This window comes from Quercus lobata, chromosome 3 (genome assembly GCF_001633185.2).
Source record: "Quercus lobata isolate SW786 chromosome 3, ValleyOak3.0 Primary Assembly, whole genome shotgun sequence".
NCBI lineage: Eukaryota > Viridiplantae > Streptophyta > Magnoliopsida > Fagales > Fagaceae > Quercus > Quercus lobata.
The window spans coordinates 50,238,252-50,259,166 of NC_044906.1; the positions used below are offsets into that span (position 1 = coordinate 50,238,252).

The 20,915-nt window shown below is 32.8% G+C and overlaps 2 protein-coding genes across 2 annotated transcripts; one reads left to right on the forward strand and one right to left on the reverse strand.

Moving 5' to 3' along the window:
* The first annotated feature begins 9,120 nt into the window (after positions 1-9,120).
* LOC115981015 (glutathione S-transferase T3-like) lies at positions 9,121-10,115 on the forward strand. Its single transcript, XM_031103206.1, has 2 exons — positions 9,121-9,444; positions 9,534-10,115. The coding sequence occupies exons 1-2, from the start codon at positions 9,121-9,123 to the stop codon at positions 10,113-10,115; spliced, it is 906 nt and encodes a 301-aa protein (XP_030959066.1).
* A 1,285-nt stretch (positions 10,116-11,400) lies between these two features.
* On the reverse strand, positions 11,401-11,889 carry LOC115981016. Its single transcript, XM_031103208.1, has one exon. The coding sequence runs from the start codon at positions 11,887-11,889 to the stop codon at positions 11,401-11,403; it is 489 nt and encodes a 162-aa protein (XP_030959068.1).
* Between the last annotated feature and the right edge of the window lie 9,026 nt (positions 11,890-20,915).

Consider the following 20,915-nt stretch of genomic DNA (forward strand, 5'->3'; position numbering starts at 1 on the left):
TCATGATTGGGAATAGTGGCAGTTCGTCTTTTTATTTTTTGCCATTTAAGCAAGACTAAGTGCATGTCACATGCTTAAAATTTCCATCTAGCATAATAGCAAACTTAACATTAGGGTGTTTAGTGTAACAAGAGTCATAGTTTAGGATGCAAAACGTGTATTTAAAAAGTTTAGGGTGTAAAATATAATTTAAGGTATAGTTTAGAGTAATAAAGTATAATTTTCCTTAATTGTTTAACACATGTGGTGGTTATCTATACTACTATTTAAGGGGCTTCCCCTGTTTGGATTCCTCATTTTTTATGCCTAAAATACTCTCATTATACCAACTTACATGTTTTCAACTAATGGGGATAAATATGTAAATTAAAATTCCTACACTTTAAGACCCACAAACTCATGTTCGCTTTGCAGTTTCTATCTCTCATTCTTCTTCAGATTGAAGACATTTAGTTTAGCTTTACATCCTCCTTTCTTTTTCTTCAGATTAAAGACATTTACTGTTAAAGGCTCCAACAAATTTTCAGGTTCTATCTTTTGCAAGTTCCTCTTTGTTTTCTTTTCTTTTGTTTATGATTGACTTTCTTTGAGTTCTACCTTTTTTTATTTTATTTTTTTATATGTATCACGTTAACTCTATTTAAAAAAAAAAAAAATGTAATTTTGAAATTAATGGTTCCTTCATATACTTTACCATTGTACTTCTTAATGAATTGTTATTTCATGTTGTAGGTAATGTGATCTAAAGACCGAACTGCCTTATGCTACAAAAGCATTCAAAATCATTCGTGAACAGTTAAATAGTATGGCTTTCCTTACCTCATTTAGTAGCCTTTGTTTACATTTTAGGGTAAACTATATATTTGATCCCTAACTTTTACGATGTTTGTCAATTTACTCCCTAACATTTCAAATGTGTTAGTTTAGTTCCTAACCTTTTGGTATTGTGTCAAAATGGTTCCTACCGTTAAGTGATGAATGGAAAATGCTGACATGGCTAACGGTAAAAATATAATATAACTTTCATGACACATAAACTGCCACATGTATTGCCACATCAGCACAAAAAAAGGGACTAAACCTTGTATTGCCGCATGTCTTTAGTATATTTTCAGATATAAAATTTTCTTTCATTTACTTTTCCTTTGCTTTCTTAGGAACCAAATGGGGGTTAAAAAAATCCAGAGTTTAAAACTCAATTTCCTTCATTTTCTCATATTTTCCCAGCAACCAAACGAGGAAAAAATAAAACAAATTCCAAAACCTAGAGAAAGAGACGCAGAAAGGAATCACAATGAAAGAAAAACTTCAAACCACCTAATTAACTCGTCTTGGGCTTCCATGTTCACTAATGTTCACACCCCACTTCAAAAATTTTCAAACCAATCACTGCCATAAATCAATAGCTGGGTTGGGTTCAGACTATTTAAAACCTTCGACCTTACTCTAATCCCAACTCTAACCATTCAGCAATTCAAAGATCCTTCCCTCTATTCCTATGTACATTCTCCAAACTCCCAATCGGGCCAGTCCCATTTTCTTCAAATGATAGATCCAAAATTCCAAACAAAAAAAAAAAAAATCAAAAACCCCTAAGCACCTAAACAAAATGAGTTCGGAATCTAATCAAGCGCACTCAGCAAAAACAACATAATTCGATTGTGATTGTGATTGTGATTCTCCCTGCATCTCTCTCTAGGTTTTGGAATTCGTTTTGTTTTTTCCTTGTTTGGTTGTTGGAAAAATATGAGAAAATGAAGTAAATTAAATTTTCAATTCTGGTTTTTTTTTTTTAAATTTTTATTTATTTATTTATTTTTACCCTGTATGCTTCCTAAGAAAGTAAAGGAAAAAATGAAATAAAATTTTAAATCTGAAAATATAATTTTAAAATGATTTTTTTAGTTTGTGCTAATGTGGTAATATATGTGGCAATCTATGTGGAATAAAAATAATAAAAATTATATTTTATTTTTACCGTTAGTTAAGTCAGTATTTTCTATCCATCACTTAACAATAGGGACTAATCTGACACAATACCAAAGATTAGGGACTAAACTGACACATTTGAAACATTAAGGACCAAATTGATAAACAATGTAAAAGTTAGGGACCAAATATGTAGTTTACCCTACATTTTATTCAAAAAAATTTGAATTGAAATAAAAATAGTTACCACAATACTCCCGATTAATGATCAAAATATAAATGATCAATTACTATTTTCTTCTCCTTCCTCACTTTTTTTTCCTTCTTCATTTTTTTTTTACCATTATTGTATATGTTTTTGGCATTAAATTTTTTTTAGTTTTTTTTATTTTATTATTTTTTTTTACCATCATTGTATATGTTTATGGCGTTAAATTTTTTTATTTAGGTATGTAGCAACCATGAGTTCTACTTTTTTTATTTATTTTATTTTTATATATGTATCACGTTAACTTTCTCTTTTTCTTTTTTTTTCTTTTTTTAAATGTAATTTTGAAATGAATGATTCCTTCATATACTCTACCACTGTACTTCTTAATGAATAGTCATTTCATGTTGTAGGTATTGTGATCCAAAGACAGCGTTGCCTTATGCTACAAAAGAAGCATTCAAAATCATTCATGAACAGTTAAACAGTATGGCTTATCTTACCTCCTTTAGTATCCTTTGTTTACATTTTATTTAAAAATTTTGAATTGAAATAAAAATAGATACCACAATAACACGCACGCTAACTTTGGTTTGTTGATTATTATTATTATTATTTAATACTTGGTTTAACCCTAATTCTTTTATCTCTCTTAGTTTCACGTACGCACAAATTTTTTGGATTGCATTGAGGAGTCATTGGAATGTAATATTAGATAAGTTCGGGTGAGAGACTTTAAAAGAATTATTATATGTATTAAACCTCACATAAAGTGGTTGTTATCTAAGAAATTGTTGTAAAATAATTTCTTTTATAATAGAAACTATATTTATCATTTTTATAATTCTATGTCAAATTCAATTTAAATTTTTTTCCTTAAGTATTAATTTACTACTTCATAAAAAATGTTACGTACCTTTTTCTCAGTTTTAAAGGTTGTTGATGTTGTTGATATATTTGAAATTTAAACTATTTTTAACTTTGTTATGGATGTGTAGTAAGTGGCTAACTTTTAGGACTAAAAAACTAAAATTTTGGATTAAACAAAAATTGATAAATGTTATTAAACTTTTTAAAAAAGAACAACAAGACCAAAAGAAACGTGCATCTCCTACCATAGAATTTGAAATTTAAGCTTTTATTTACTTATGTTATGGATGTGCAATAAATGGCTAAATTTTAGGATTAAAAAACTACATTTTAGGATTAGACAAAAAATGATAACTACCATACATAGAAGTTGAAAAAAAGAACAACATCAACAACACCAAAAAGGGGGGGAAAACAAACAAACAAACAAACAAATGTGGATGTGTAGTTACTAAATTTTGGGATCTTTCTAGGAGCATTTCCTTTAACAAAAAACTTATTAATTTACTTATGTACCTTATAAAAATGTGATATAAGTATTGATAATCATAGTTTAAACTCATTGGATACTCAGCTATTGGAAAAATTAGTAGAAGCATCGAAATCCTAATCCAAAAATGCAAGCCATATATCAAGTGGTTGGGTAGTTTTTAAACGTGGTATAGAAAGTGAGATTTTTTTTAAATAGTACATGGATAGAACATGAGATTTTTTTAAACATGTAGTTTTTCTTTTTTTGGTAAACTTTTAAATAAGGATAGGGTCACACCAATTCCCCACCTTAATCTTTTAAATTTCCCTAAAATTTAGCCTTTTATTTCTTTCAAAATCAGATATGTTAGTGCCTAAATATAAGGATATGGATATAGAAGTTATAGTAGTGGTTTTATAGTAGGAATTTTTTTTTTCCAAAATATGGAAGAGATTTAAAAAAAAAAAAAAAAAAAAAAAAAAAAAAAAAAAAAAGGAAAACTTGAATTTGGGTTAAAAAAAAAGGTGGTCAGGTAGTTTTTAAATGTGGGATAGAAAGTGGGATTTTTTTTTTTTTTTTTAAATAGTACAAGGATAAAACATGAATTTTTTTTTTTAAACGTGTAGTTTTTATTTTTTTTAATAAACTTTTAAATAAGGATAGGGTCACAACAATTCCCCACCTTAATCTTTTAAATTTCCCTAAAATTTAGCCTTTTATTTTCTTTCAAAATCAGATATGTTAGTGCCTAAATATAAGGATATGGATGAAGAAGTTATAGTAGTGGTTTTATGGTAGAAGTCTTTTTTTTTTTTTTTTTTTTTCCCAAAATATGGAAGAGATTTATAAAAAAAAGAAAAAGGAAAACGTGAATTTGAACTTAAATGTGAATTTGGATGCTGTTCCTACAGCTATGAACTTAAATTACATTTAGTGTACTTTTGTTCAATAAAATTTTTTGAAGAACAACATTGATGAATTAAAATAAAAGTTCATTATTATTCCTATTGGGTTTTTGTTAAACCACCTTTAATAATACTTTATAGTATTATTCTTTTTTCTTCTCAACAAAAAATCATGAAGTTTTTATACAATTTTTTTTCTAGATACTTCTAATCATTAATTCCCAATTGTATTAAACTATTAGCCTTCTATTAAGGTTAAAGCACCATTTAATACTTTATTAAAAAAAAAAAATCTCAAAATACAATTGTGGTTTTATACAATTAACGTGTATCTCTTGCCATAAAATTTTCAATTTAAGCTTTTATTTATTTATGTTATGGATGTGTAGTAAATGACTAAATTTTAGGATTAAAAAAACTACATTTTAGGATTAGACAAAAAATGATAACTGTCATACATAAAATTTGAAAAAAAGAACAACATCAACAACACCAAAAAGGAAGGGAAAAAAAACGTGGATGTGTAGTTACTAAATTTTATGATCTTTCTAGGAGAATTTCTTTTAACAAAAATCTTATTAATTTACTACTCTATAGAAAATGTTACGTACCTTATAAAATACAATATATAAGTATTGATAATGATAATCTGTCAATTTAAAACTCATTGGATACTCACTAATATAAAAATTAGTAGAAGCATCCAAATCCCAACCCAAAAATGCAAGCCATGTATCATAATGTCCCACATAATTAAGGGTATTTTTTTTTTATGTATAATTAAGGGCACTTTAGTAAAGTAGAGATTAAAAAAGCTTTAACGTAAATAAATAACAAAAGCTTACTTTTAAGAATCCTGGGAGTTCTGTGAAGCAAAATCTAACAGAGCTAACTTTCTAGGAATAGCCGAATAGGACGATGATGTTGTAGAATCTTCGCTGATTGGATTCCTCCAAAGATTAAGACCGTAGCTCCGTTGTCTTCACACACAGATACAGCTACAAAGCTCTGACTATAATTTTGTTTTTGCAAATTGAAAATAAAAATAAATTAATAAATACAACATTTTACAATTTCTGTTTATCAGGAATTTTTTTGTTGAGATAAAAGATGGTTTTTTTTTTCTTTTTATTTTACATCGTATTGTAGGGAAAAAAAAAAAAAGTCACTCTATAGTCTATACATTAAGATCTTTTTCTTTTTTTGAGAAGAAAACTGTAAACTATACTAGCCTCTGAGCACATGCGTTAGATAAGAGTTAATTTAGAGCATTTATTATAATTTGAGATTATTACATTTTTCAATCACAAAAAAAAAAAAAAAAAAAAAAACTTAGTAGATATATATGGGTTGAAATTTTAAATTTTCATCCTAGTAGGCCCCCCCCGGCACCCAAAAAAAAAAAAAAAACTACTAGAATGCAATCTGAAAAGATAACCCACAACTCTCATCCCCCCCCCCCCCCCCCCAAAAAAAAAAAAAAAAAAAAACCGACAAACTAAAAACTACAAAATAAAAAATAAATATAGACTAAAAACCTAAATTATAATTCTCAAATTTTTACCCTAACCACTCTTCCTCCACTCAACCTCATCAACGCCTCCAATCTTCATTACTGCTGCTACTGTTTTGCTCCTTAGATCAGATCCGGACTGTTGCTGGCTTGCTGCTGCTGCTCCTCCTCAGATCCTTTGCTATATTGCTCTGCCTTAGGCTCCATTTGGGAGTTCATAAGGGAATGGAATGGAATGAAATGGTCATAAGGGAGTGAAATGGAATGGAATGTATTTAAGTAAGGGAAAGGAATGGAATTGAATGGAATTAAGTAACCTTGATTGAATGTTTTAAAATAAAGGAATGAAAATGAATGGAATGTAAGTAATCCTGTTTGGGAGCAACATGGAGAGAATGGAATGAAATCATTTTATGAAAATATTACTATTAGACCCTTATTTTAAAATAAAGGGTTGAATATATAGGGGTATTTTGAGAGTTTTAGTAAAAAAATCATTAAATCTAATTCCATTCTCTCCCATTCCTCCAAATTTTGGGGGGAATGAAAATTTGAGGTTCTAAGGGAATCGAGAGGAATGAGTATTCCCTCCTACCCATTCTATTCCCTCTCACTAAACTCCTAAACGAGGGAATGGACTTTCCATTCCCTCCATTAAAACTCCCAAACAAGAGAAGGGAATAATATTCTAAAATTATTCTTTTTATTCTTTTCCATTCCATTCCATTCCCTCCTCCCAAGCGAAGCCTAAGAGCATCCCCATCAGCTCAGGTAAAGTCTTCTAAAATAGAAAAAGGTACAAGTTTTACATATTTTGAGCAAAAAAGCACCCACATCAGTGGGTCTAAAGATGTGTAAAAATGTGTATATATTTTCATGAGCTACAGTAACCATGTATATTTACACGGTTATTGTAGCTCGTTTATCTCTTAAAATAATATTATCTGTACGGTATAAAAACTTCATTTTCGCTCTTTTTTTTCTCTCTCCTCTCACTGAGCACACCAACGCCTCTCTCAGGTCTTAGCTTCTCTCTCCCTCCTGAGTTCTTCCTCTCATATTACAGTCCGAAAACTTTTACTAATTCTCATCACCACGCGAAATAATAATTTGATCGGTTTGGGAGTTTTGCAGCCCTGTGAGGAGGGTGGATCAATTGACAGACGAAATCTTCTCTATTGACAGACTTTGGGGCTAATTTCTCTAAAAAGGTATGGGTTTTTCTCATTGAGATTTTAGGGTTTTTTTTTTTGTTTTTTGGTTTCAAGCAAGATTCTTGGGAGTTTCTCTAAACTAATCTTTTTTAGGGTTTCTTGTTTCAAATTTTTTCTGGTTTGGGTTTTTTTTTTTAGGGATTCTTCAGAGCACACTCGAAGTTATTTTTGGAATTTATTAGCATTTCAGATTTTGTGTGTATTTATATTTGATTATTTTAGAGTTCAGGTAAGGATTAAATTTTATGTCTTTTGATAGGGATTAGTTTCCCCGTGTGTAGGGAGTGTTTGAAGAATTTGGTGTTTTTTAAACTTGTATTAAATTTCTATTTCTTCCCTGTTTTCGGATTGATTGAACAGGGTATATACTTAGTTGTATACTTAGTTTTCAGATTGTTTTCCCTATGCTGATTTGGTGGAGTCTCTTATTACTTAGTTATAAACTACTTCAACCTGATGTTAAAGGTTTTACATTGATTTTGGATGCTTTTGCAAAGAAATCTCGGGTTGGGCTAGAACTTCAGTTTTGGGTTGAATACTTACCTGGGGACATTATCCCCCTTGCTATGTTTGATGTTCATAGTTTTCTTATGTTTTAATAAGAAAACTATATAAATTATGGTAGCGATAAATTATTGTAAAATTCTCAACGATATAAATTTATTATGTTCGGTTACTTAATTTTACAAGTAACTTATTCCTCAAAAAGATGCTCAAATTATTTTGTTTCTTGCAGCTTGATCTAAAAACTTTATTCGTTGCAATCCGTTTCTTACGAGCCAAATCTCCTGAGCAATGGGCAGCTGTTAACTTGGACATCCACTGCTCAAAGGTAAAAGATGCTCTCAGTTCTGTCTAGAGTTTTGGTATTTATGTATTTGGATATTCAGTTGGTGAAAAAAACTGTTTTATTTGAACATTTAGTGGAAGATAATCTTGATATTCGTTTTACAATTTCTTTGGGATATACTTGAGAAACATATACTGTTTGTTGGCCATGAAAGAATTGCCTAGTATGTCTTTGCCTGTGGAGTAATTTTAATCTAGGACTAATCTTTAATTTTTTTATTTTTATTCTAGGACTAATCTTGTAGGTTGCAAATAGTATAGCTAACTGCTTGTCTTTCTGTCTCTCTTTTGCAAGCCAAATTTGATAAAATCAGAGTCTTTTTTTAGTTCTTCATTTGAGAATAATTTGTGGGAAATCGGTTTAAATTTTGGTTTATTTTTGAATTCTACTGAACACTTATTATTTCTGAGGTTGAATTCCATGTGGGTTTTATCTTAAAGCTGAAGGATTGTGCTTGTAGTTGTCTTATTGGTTTTCTTTTTTGTGTTTTGTTGGTGGGGTTGAAAGTGAGGGTTTTGATTTTGATTTTTATTTCTGTTGCTTTGAGGTTTGATTTTCTTGTGTTTGTACATGAATTGGTCAATGAATTAGCCCATAAGGGTGCTTGATTGTGATTGTGGAATTTGATTAACTCTGTGTAGTTAAATGAATTTTAGCTGTTGTATTGCCTGTGAGTTTCCTTGATTCTGTGTTAATATAAGTACAAACGCATATGGGTTTTACTTGAGAGTTGAGAGTTCAGTTGATACTGTTAGTGTTTTAGACATGGATGGATCATGTGTCAATGGGGACGGTTGGTGTTCTTTGATCAAATTCTTGTGTTCATCTTCTTAGTCCGTGAGGTTTCTTTTAGTTTCTGAAGGATGGAGAAACTCTATTATAGATCCCATACTGTTTACCTTTGTGTTTTCAACGAGTTATACTCTTAAATCTATGTTAAACAATGCCTTTTCTTTTTTGTTTTCAATTTTGTTGCTTATTAGTGTTGCTTCTGAATTACTTTGGTGTTTGTTAGGTGATGGACTCACAAAATCAAAATCCCTTCTTCCTTGATATTTTACAAGACAATGAACAAGGTTTTGAGTCTTTTGACAGTAGTATTTTGATGTCCACTTCGCATTCAGACGTGAATGTCCATCAATCTCCATCCCAAGTTGAAATGGGACAATTTATACCCCCCATTGCAAAAAAATTAACTACTAAGAGAGGTCAACGGGGAATCAACTTCATCGTAGATGAAGACATTAAGCTAGTGTCGGCGTGGCTCAATGTTAGCTTAGATGTCGTGACATCGACAGACCAAAAACACACAACATTTTGGGAGAGAATTTGGTCCACCTTCCACAATGACAAGAAATTTAACTGCACCAAAGATTCTTTAAATAGTCGGTGGTCAACAATTCAAAGGAAGACCAACAAGTTTTGTGGATGCTTGGCCCAAATTGAGAACCAGAATGAAAGTGGTAAAATTGAGCATGACAAGGTATTTCAACTCAACATCTAATATGTATTGTACATCAAAACACTTTTAGTTTTATGATTCTCATTATTTTCAATTTTTTACTTTTGTAGATTGAAGATGCAAAAGCTATGTATCAAAATAATTGCAAAAACGCATTTCAATTGGAACATTGTTGGAGAATTTTGAGGAATGAAGCTAAGTGGTTGATTCTAAGAGATAGTTTGAAGGCTTGCACAAGACAACCAGCCACACAATCTTGTCATACTTTTGCAAGCTCAATAAATCTAGATGAAGATAATGATGAGATGAATTCCGGTGAAACCTTACAGAGACCTATAGGCAAGAAGGCCAAAAAGGAGAAATTAAAGAAAAGAAAGAATTGTGATGACGTGATCCCAATACTTTCCTCCCAATTGGACAAAATCAAGGAAGAAAAGAGAAGAATGCATGAGGAGAAAAATGAAAGTATGCGCATTGCATTAGAAGAACGAAGAGAGGCAATGCGCATTGCATCCGAAGAACGAAGAGAGTTGATTTGTATCAAGGAAGAGAAGAATGAAGTAGAAAAGAGGAAAATGGAAGATGAACTTATGAGGAAAGATACAAGAACCATGGATCCTGTGGAAAAAGAATATATTCGTCTACGTCGTTTGGAAATCTTGGAAGGGTTAAGGTTTAAATATTCATCATAATTTGAATATTATTATTGACAATATCTAATCAAGTAATTTTTTGTATAGTGCAAGGATATTAGCACATAGTTGACATAGATGATTTGATGTTAGACATCTCTTTTGTAGTATTTACTTGTGTAGGGAACATGATTATTCAATCTCTAATCATGTTAGATATATTTTTGTAGTCCTCACTTGTGCAAGGAAATAGATGCAATGTTGTAAATTTTGTATTGTGCACGAACAATAGCACTTGATTATTCAATTTAATTTGTGATTCTGTTCTTGTCATTCTGTTTTAGGTGAAGCAATGTCTCTGTTGAAGGTGATTGTACTTGCTGATTTTATTGGTTGTAAATGCTATTTGAATGTAAACATGCTATTTTATTGGTTGCTAATTTTATTGGTTGTATATACTATTTTTCTGCACTTTCTCAACAGGTGGTTGTACTTGCATGGTGTTATTTTTCTACACTTTCTCAACAGGTGGCTGTACTTGCATAGTATTATTTTTTTGCATAATGTTATTTTTCTACATAATTATTTTTCTGCATAGTGTTATTTTTCTGCTTAATGTTATTTTTCTGCATAATGTTATTTTTTTGCACTTTCTCAACAGGTGGCTGTACTTGCATAGTGTTATTTTTCTGCATAATTATTTGTTTCTGCAGAAAATATTTTGTTTTTCTGCAGAAACTGTATTGTTTTTGAATTCTACAGACGTGATTTTCTACATAGTTTTGCATTATTGTTTTGCTGTTAGCAGGGGATTAAATACCCCTATTTGAGATAAAGAAAGAAGAATTACTGTTTTGCATTATTGTTCTGTTGTGTTTTAAATTATTGAATAACTATAAATTATGAATGGACTTTTACCCAATGAATTATTAGGTATAGAATGTCAATGTATGGTAGAAAATGTGTTTGCTTCAGGCTACATATACTGATTTACTAAGCAAATAAGCTTTGTTGAATAGCTGCAGTTGTGTTAAAATTGACCAATGATCAGGATAGTATCTAGTGTAAGTTTACAACTAAACTTGAGTTGACAAACTTACCTAAGGGTCTGTCAACTTATATACGGCTTTTTGTTGTCTCAATTTTTTGGAAACTTAATAATATTAAACTTAGAAAATTTCAAATTCCAATGAAGGTTTACATTAAATAAAAGTAGTAATACTTAGAAATTTAGAATTCCAAATTCCTACGACTGGCCTTGTAGTTGCCATAGATGATCGACGAGATCTGCTTGAAGTTGAGAATGAATTCCTCTATCTCTAATGGAATTATGACGTTCAATGAACTACATAAGGTTACAAGTGGGATTATGTGACACCGGTTCGGGTCCATTATCATTGATTTGATCATAATCAAAGTCATTTGCTCCAAGGTAAGTATGTCGCTCATCTTCAACGATCATATTATGCAATATTATACATGCCATCATAATGTCCTCAAGTGTTTCAAGGTGGAAAAAACGTGCAGGCCCGCGCACAATTGCAAATCGCGCTTGAAGTACTCCAAATGCGCATTCGACATCCTTCCTGACTGCCTTTTGTGCGGAAGCAAAATGTTGTCTTTTACGGTCTTGTGGTGCTGGAATTGTTTTGACAAATGTTGCCCGTGATGGATATATACCATCTGCAAGATAGTACCCCATCGAATAGTCATTACCATTTATCGAGTAATTAACAGGAGGAGCACGCCCTTCAGCAAGCTCAAAAAATATAGAAGATTGCTCTAGGACATTGATGTCATTGTGAGACCCCGTTACCCAAAAAATGCATGTCATATCCAAAGGTCATACAACACCATGATTTCCAAAATTATCGTTGGATCATGGGTATGACCAATATATTGACCTTTCCACTTACTTGGACAATTCTTCCATTTCCAATGCATGCAGTCGATGCTCCCCAGCATTCTTGGAAATCCACAATGTTGGCCAACCGCTAACAACCTTGCAATGTCATTGTTGTTTGGTGACCTCAAGTACTCTTTAGAAAAGATTGAAATTACTGCTTTAACAAATTTTTTTAAGCTTTTTATTGTAGTGGTTTCTCCAATCCTTATGTATTCATCCATGAAATTAGCCGACACTCCATAAGTAAGCATTCTGATTGCAGCGGTCATCTTTTGAAGGGAAGACAACCCGAGTGTGTTAGCCGCATTTCTTTTTTTAACAAAGTATGGTTCATTAGCTTCAACTCTTGAATGGATATGTAGAAAAAGAGAATGACTCATTCGAAACCTCCTTCGAAATACATTAGGAGGATACACTAGTGTTTCAGCAAAATAATCATGGAAAATCCTGTCATGACCTTGCAAAGGATTACGCCAGATAAACCTACGAGGTTGAACCGAACAACGACGTGATGTTGATGCTCCTTCATTGTTTAATTCTTCTATGGCAATAGCTAGAGTAAGTTCCAACTCATCATCATTAGAAGATGCTCAAATGGAGGCTTATCATTTGGAAAAATAAAATCAATGTCATAATGGAAATCCATTAAGAGAGAACAAAAACCGAATGGAATAGATAATTTTGTAGAAGTGGATGGAAATTAGAGAAAAAATGGTCATATTTATAGAGCAAGAATGTGACTTGAGTTTGAATTTCAAAAATTTGACCTTTAGGTTTGAATTTACTATTGGGTTTAAAGTTAAAAAATATGACCTTTAGGTTTGAATTTACCATTGGGTTAAAAGTAAATATGACCTTTAGGTTTGAATTTACCATTGGGTTTAAAGTTAAAAAAAAAATGACATTTAGGTTTGAATTTACCATTGTGTTTAAAGTTAAAAAATATGACCTTTAGGTTTGAATTTACCATTGGGTTTAAAGTTAAAAAAATATGACATTTAGGTTTGAATTTACCATTGGATTTAAAGTTAGGTTTGAATTTCAAAATTATGACTGGTGGATATAACAATAAAAATTATGACCGTTGGGTCAAAAATATATATATATATATATATATGACTGTTGATCGGAGACATCGATTCAGGAGCATCAGTTCGGTCACCGATTCTAGCAATACGGTGGTCGCAGACATCGATTCTGTGGCGGTCGTCGAAGCCACTATTACAACAATCGGCCAATCGGTGATGGCGGTACAATGGTCGAAGACACCAATCTGGTGGGCCATTGGACCTCTACCACAAGCGGCTCCCTTGGCCGAGCCACCGGTGTTGGTAGTTTACTTAAAATATAAGTTTAAATTAAAAAAAGTATAACCATTAGGGAAAATAATAAAAAATTGATGAAGAATGAATATTTTATTAAAAAGTCTTGTAAAATAGATAAACTGATGTTGATGTTTTGTAAAAGTGATGGCGTAAAATAGAAAAAGTAGGTTTTTTGTGTAAAACAAGTGGAATCTTTTCCATGAGCTGATGTGGTTGCTCTTAGCTGGTTAGCCTCCTCTGCCCTCTGAGTTTTTTTATGAACTGTGTGTTTGATTGCTGTGTTTGTGAGTTGCAGTTTTTTAATTGATGTGTTGTGTCTCTCAACCACTTTGTAATTGTGGCTTTTGTGTGGACCGGTTTCAGTGTTTGTAAATTGTAACTTTTTTTTTTTTTTTTTTGGTTTTGGTTTTACTTTTATCTATAAAGAAATAAAGGGGGACCACTAGGACAAGGATGTGACTAGTTTTGTGAATCTATGAGACTAGTGTTTGGTAAGTCATTAGTAACTTTTTTGTGAGACCAATTGACCAAAGTCTTTGGTCTGATTGTTTTGGTTTTATAAAAATTTTTGTCTTTGTGATTTTGTCACTTTGTGTGATGTGGCTAATATTAGTAATATATATGAACTTATGAACTTTGTTTTGTCATTTTGAGTGATCTGGCTAATATTAGTAATATATTAACTTTTGCTTATCTGATTGTGATTATTTTAGTTTTAGAATTTTTTTTTTTTTGGTTGAGAAGTCACTTTTTTTTTAGTTGGTGTATAGAACTACGAAATATGGAAATAATGAAACATTTTTTTTTTTTTTTTAATTTGTAGATCATGAGTAAGTCCACTACAATATTAAAATTTTCAAAAGAAAAAATCTGATGATTTTCTAATGGACTCTATGATTTTGTACATTGAGAAGGAGATTGCTGCAAAATTTGGTACAGAATCAATCATAGACGACTTTCAAGACTTAAAAGAGCATCGAGTTCCATTTTAATAAATGTGTTGAAATGTTTAAAAAACACTTATTTTGTATGTTATACTTTGTCGACATTTTTATAATATCAAATGTTTAAGAAACACTTATTTTTTATGTAGTATTTTGTTGAATATGAAATAGATGTTAGTTTTTATTTTCATAAAAAAAAAAAAAAAAATTGTTTTAAGCTTTGCCCCCCCCCCCCCCCCAGGTTCGAATCCTGGTTCCGTCCCTGGTGATGAGTATCATGTATGGAGAAATAATTTTTCATCACATCCTTAGATTTTTTTGTGATTGGAAAATATAGTAATCTCAAATTATAATAAATGCTCTAAATTAACTCTTACCTAAAAAATAAAAGAACCTCTGAGCAAGTGCGTGAGCGCGTGCTTAAAGGCTAGCAATTTATTATGACTTTGGAATGGTTGTTGCTTTGGAGGGTGTTGATGAGGACCTCGCAGTCCCCTTCAAGATTCACTCGGTTCACTCCTATTTCTATGGCCAATTCTAAAGCCCTTCTCGCTGCTAAAGTTTCCACCTCAAGGACCATTGCAGAGAGTGAAATCTGTTGTGAGAGAGAAGCCAACACTAGACTGTCTTCATTTCTGATCATAACACCTATACTTGCTTGGTTCTCTTGGAAGAAAAGAGCTCCATTAAAATTTATCTTAACATATGATGTATCTGGGGTTCTCTAGCATTGCAGGTCTCACACTCGATGGTGGAATCAGGTTCAACTATTGGGAAAATTCCTGCATTTTGTCTTTGGCCAAACTCAACAATTGTGACAGTGAGACAACCGGTTTCCCCAGTTTGAGGTTGTCGCGATGATTCCAAAGCACATGGGCAGCGCCATGTATAGTTCAGGGGGTTCAAATGAACCCCCTGAGCTAACAATTTTTTATTTATATATATATATATATATATAATTATTTTGTTTTTTTATTTATTTTTTATTTGACCTTCCTAAATAAAAATTTGAACATTGACTCTTAATTTTTTTTTAAAACCCACTTGAAATAAGTTTAATTATGATCATCCTAACAATATTTTGATCTTTTTAAATACAGAAAAAGGCCAAACAACAATCCAAATTTATCTAAAATATGAGAGAAATAGTAAGCCCAACAACAAAGTCAATTTTTTTTTTTCATCTAAAATTGTTTTAAAAAACCCATTTAGATCTTAATAAATTTGAAATAAACTAATGGAAAATTCATAGTTTACATTGTACTATCATTGTAATATTTACATTGTTTCTAACAAAATGTGTACAATATTATACAATTTTTGTAAATGTGTATAGTATAATTATCTATAATATAAATCTTACATTGATAGTACAATGTAAACATATAATCGTCATAAACTAATAAATAAAAGTATTTTAAGCAGTAATAATTAAAATTCACTTAACAACAACAATTAACATGTTCATTATATTAAGAAAAAATATGTCAAATTAACCTATAGTTTATTTTTTATTCGATTACTAGTGCGTACTATAGACAATTTTGTAATAAGAAATCCATTTAGACTGTAAGATTTATATTTTACCTAAGATTTATCTTCTTACTGACCCCCATAGAGAAAAATCCTAGAGCCGCCACTACCAAAGCAGGCACATCATCCACACAAATAGCGTTGCGTCTCTCTTCTTAATCAAAATAAATCCCATGATGTCCACGAAATTTGTGCTCTGCTGCAAAAAACTTTGTTGCCATCGTGGATTTTGTTTCCTGAAATCACTAAGCTTTGGACAAAGATACAAAGTGTGAATGATGTCTTCTTGTTGAGTTTACAAATCTTGCAAGTACCATCTGTTATTACCTTTTGCTTTACTAGGTTTGTCTTCAAAGGTAGGGAATTTCAATAAGCTTTCCAAATCAGATTCTTGATCTTGGCTGGGACCTAAAGCTTCCATATAGATTGCCATAGAGGTTTCAAATTTTCAGAGTTAGAAGGTCCAGATTGTTGATTTTGGAACTCATTTTGCAGAAAACTATACCTCGATTTCATCGAGTACATTCCAATCAGGTTATGAGGTCAAGTCAATACATCGTGTTGTTGGGTCCGGCATAGTGGGATGGACTTAATTTTTTTAGCTTCAAATTCCAAGAAAGAATTGTCCAACATTTCCTCCCTCCACAAATGAGTTTCAGGATCTATAAAGAGACTTAGCTTAGCATCTGCATCTTAAGCCCAACAAGGGGATCGTATTCGTGTCCAATTTTTCCAGGTAGCCAGTTGTCTTTCCATACCAGAATAGAATGCCCATCACCAATCCTCCATGTTGCCCCTCTCCTTATGACTTCTCTTCCTTTGATGATACTTTTCCAAGCATAGGATGCAGAGCTTGGATTTTTTGCCTCCATTACAGAACATTGTGGGAAGTATTTAGCTTTAAAAACCTAGCAAAATAAAGATATGTATGATGCAAGAAACACCAAGTCTGCTTTGCCAAGAGAGCTTCATTATACCTTGTTGAGTCTTTGAATCCTAACCCACCTTGAGATTTTGGCCTGCATAATTCTTGCCATTTTACCCAATGAACCTTTCTATTGCCCCCCCTTTGCCCCCAAAAAAACTTGCGTATAAGGGTCTCAATCTCTTGGCACAAACCAACTGGAAGTTTAAAGCACAACATAGTGTATGTGGCAAGGGCTTGAGCCACTGACTTTATTAAAATCTCTCTCCCCGCTTGTGATAGTTACTTGCCTTCCCAGCCTTGGAGTTTTTTTCCTAAATCCGCTGCTTGATGTTATCAAACTTGCCTTTTTGCTTCTACCAATGAAAGAAGGTAAGTGTAGGTACTTGTTGTTGTGCTCCAAGACTGACACCTCAAAGGCCTCCTTATTCAAATCTTGCATATCATGAGGGGTTGATTTGCTGAAAAATAAATTTTTCTTTGATTGGTTTAATTGTTTCCTCGAAGCTCTTTCATAGGTGGAAAGAATATGCAGCAACTTTTGGCATTAGCTTCATTAGACTTGCAAAAAAAAAAGACTATTAATTGCGAACAGAAGACGTGTTAGTTTAGGTCCATTTTTACAAATAGAGACACCTTTTATTTCCCCTCATGTGGTTACATGATTAATTAATCCATGTAAACCTTCTGTACATAAGAGAAATAGGTAAGGCGAGAGAGGATTGCCTTGTCGAAGTTCTTTAGTCGACCTAATGTCCCTATGTGGCTCCCCATTTATCAAGATGGAATATGTGGTTGTAGTGATGCACTCCATCATGAGCTTAACCCACCTATCATTAAAACCCATCTTCACCATGAGTTTCTCCATAACTCCATTCGATCTTGTCATAGGCTTTACTCATGTCAAGTTTAAGTGCCATAAAACCTGTTTTTCCAGCATTGTGATTACGCATATAGTGTAATGTTTCAAAAGCCACTAGAATATTATCCGAGATCAATCTATTAGACATAAATGCACTTTGATGTTCAAATACCAATTGTGGGAGAAAAACCTTTAGGCGATTGGCCAAAACTTTTGAAAAAGTTCTGTACAAGACATTGCTTAGGCTAATAGGCCAAAATTAGGAAATATGCTTTGGATTTTTTACTTTAGGAAGAAGGGTAATAAAAGAATGACCAAGGGATTTGGGGAGGGATCCAAAATTAAGGTACAATAAAATAGCCTCCTTAACATCATTGCCGACCAAGGACCATTAGTTTTGGAAAAATAAGGGGGGCATACCGTCAAGACAATGAGATTTTAATGGCTCCATTTGCTTCAGTGCTCTTTACACTTCATTAGCTGTAAAAGTAAAAGTTAGGGCCGAGTTCATTTCTTCTGTTACTACCTATGGAATTTTGACCAACACCTTTTCAAAATTACAAGGATTGCTAGAAGTGAACAGCTCTTTATAAAAATCAATTGCTATATCAGCTACCCTTTCTTGATGTGTGCACCAATGTCCCAACCTGTTATAGATACCTTTAATATAATTCCTATGTCTTTGTTACGAAGCTTTACTATGAAAAAAATCTGATTATTTTTATCCCATCTTTCAACCAAGCCACTCTTGAGCGTTGATTCCACATTCGCTACCTTATCCAGTAGAGAATTAATCTCTTTTTCCAGCTGTTGCATACGACTTGCATCTTCCCCACGGCTAGCAATTCTTTTAGCTACCACCAAATGCTTCCTTTTATTTTCCAATTCCCGACGAACACTACCAAAATGTTTCTTGCTCCACTATATAAGTTCATATCCACATTTATCAAATTTTCTAAAAATTTTTTTTGCTCGTGAATCATCATAGTCTCGCTTCCATACATCTTTTACTGTTTCCCCGCAACCCTTTCCGAACATCCACATCTATTCAAAGCGGAAAGGCCATTGTTGTTTGTCATCCATAACTTCTAGGACAATCCATAAAGGTTTATGATCTGATATAGTGACATCCAAATGATAGATCTTTGTATTTGAGAATTTTGTAAACCAACTGTTTGTAGCCACTGCCCTATTTAGCCATTCCCACACTGTATAATTTGTCAAGTGTTTATGCCAGGTAAAATTTGACCCTATAAACCCCATGTCCATAAATCCGTACTCATTTAGTGCTTTATGAAATAGTTGCATATGGCTATGAGGTCGTACCTTACCTCCCTTCTTTTCCGACTATCTTGTGATTTCATTGAAGTCACTCGTACAAATCCAAGTCACAGAACCTCTATTTTTCAAACTGCATAATCTATCCCATGATTCATGCCTCTTGCTTGTATCCGGTTCATCATAAAACCCCGTAAACCTCCACTCATCTTCTGTATTTTTATTTATCGTGGTGTCAATGTGGTTCTTCGAAAAAGTCTGAACTTCTAGATTAAATTCATCTTTCCCGAAAAGTACTAAACCACTTGCCTTATTTTTTCTGGGTACCACGAATTTGTGTTTGTAATCCAATCTATTCTGAATTCGAGTTAGCCTTGCTTCATCCGTCCATGTTTTGGCTATAAACAGGACGGAGGGATCTTTTGCCCACATCATATCTGCAAGCTGATTCACTGTACGTTGATTCCCAAGCCCATGATAGTTCCAACATAGGAGACTCATTACTTCTGGCAAGGCTAGAAACTAGCCTCTGCCAATATCTCAATATTTTCCTTATCATTTTGTGAAAACACTCTTCTTTTTGGCAACACTGAATGATCGTTTGCACACTGCATGCTTTGTTTCTGCCCCAGCTGTTCCTCCATGATTGTTTCCACAATTGGGTCTAATCTGGTAACCCTCTTCCATCGTGGTTCTTGCTAGGCTTTCCTTGGTTTTTGTACACTAGATATGGGTGGATAGTCTTCGGCCCTATAGGAGTAGAGTCTTGGTCACTCACAAATTCAAATCCAATTTTTTCCTTATTCGTATCTACAGCTGTCCCCCGAAATAGGCTTTTTGATAAATCATATTTCCTTAAATCATGATCAATCTCTTCTAGTTTGTTTTGGAAAGAATCCTGATTATGCTTTTGACCTTGAGAATTTGGAATTGAGCTGGCCAAATCATGGTGAATTGATTGCCCCTTTGATACCGGATGAGATTTTTCCAAAGAATTAATTTTTTCCTCTCCACAAGGGAAATAATTTTAATTGTGGTCAACTTCTGGACTTACCATAACCAAACTGCGTTGCCCTATCTCTGGTGAACTACTGGTTGGAGTCGGAGTTAGAGGAAAGGCACATCTAGATTTTCGTTTGTAGAATCTTGGTACTGATACAACGTTTTACTTGGAGGCCGAGTAAGCAGGTGCCCTCATCCATGCTTCAAATTTTTGGGGATTAGGATCTAGAGTGCCTTTACTGTCAATCCAAACGTTACAGTCTCTATCATCATGTGTAAGGTATTCACACCAATAGCATATATTTGGTAGTCTTTTGTATTTAAAAGAGACCCATTGTGCTCTCCCATCGGCTAGGAAAATTATCCTTCCACGACATAAAGGTTTCTAGACATCATTGGTAACACGAACACGAATAAAGCCACCCTCATTCCTATCGTTATCATCTTGTGGTCAGCTTATTGTTCTGATAGCTCCACAAATTTGTTCTGCCACCCCCTCGATTTCTATACCTTGCTAGAATGTTATGGATTTGAACCCAAAAAGTAGCAAAGTGAAAATCTGAATCACTTAGAACAACAATCCTTGTTAAAATGTTGAGCTATCATCAGCTGTTTGTCGAAAGACCAAGGTTCACTTAATAGTATTCTATCAACTTCAAGTTTGTTTCCAAAAGTAAACAAGACCACATGATTACCTTCTTTTTTTTACCTTAAAACCCTGTGTGGAATTCCATAGTAGTGAAGGGTTTTGCAATAGCGTCAATATTTAATGGTCATTTGGTTAAGAATTTTGCTACAATCATAAACTCAATTGTAGCTTGTTCCACTGTCAAATAGAGCCCAGACCTTCCCTTTTCGAGAGAGAGAGAGAGAGAGAGACTTCCATTGGTTTGTTAGGTCATCCATGATTGGTAAGAGATAAACAAAAAGCAAAAGAGAGAAGCAATAAAGAGTATAGCAACTAGAAAGAAAGAAGTAAGTATTGTATCCCCACAACTTTGAAAGAAAAAACCCCCCACAAAGCCCTAAGGAAACTGTGTTACCAAAAGGGATAGAGACGCCTTCAAAAGAAGGGATGACAAATT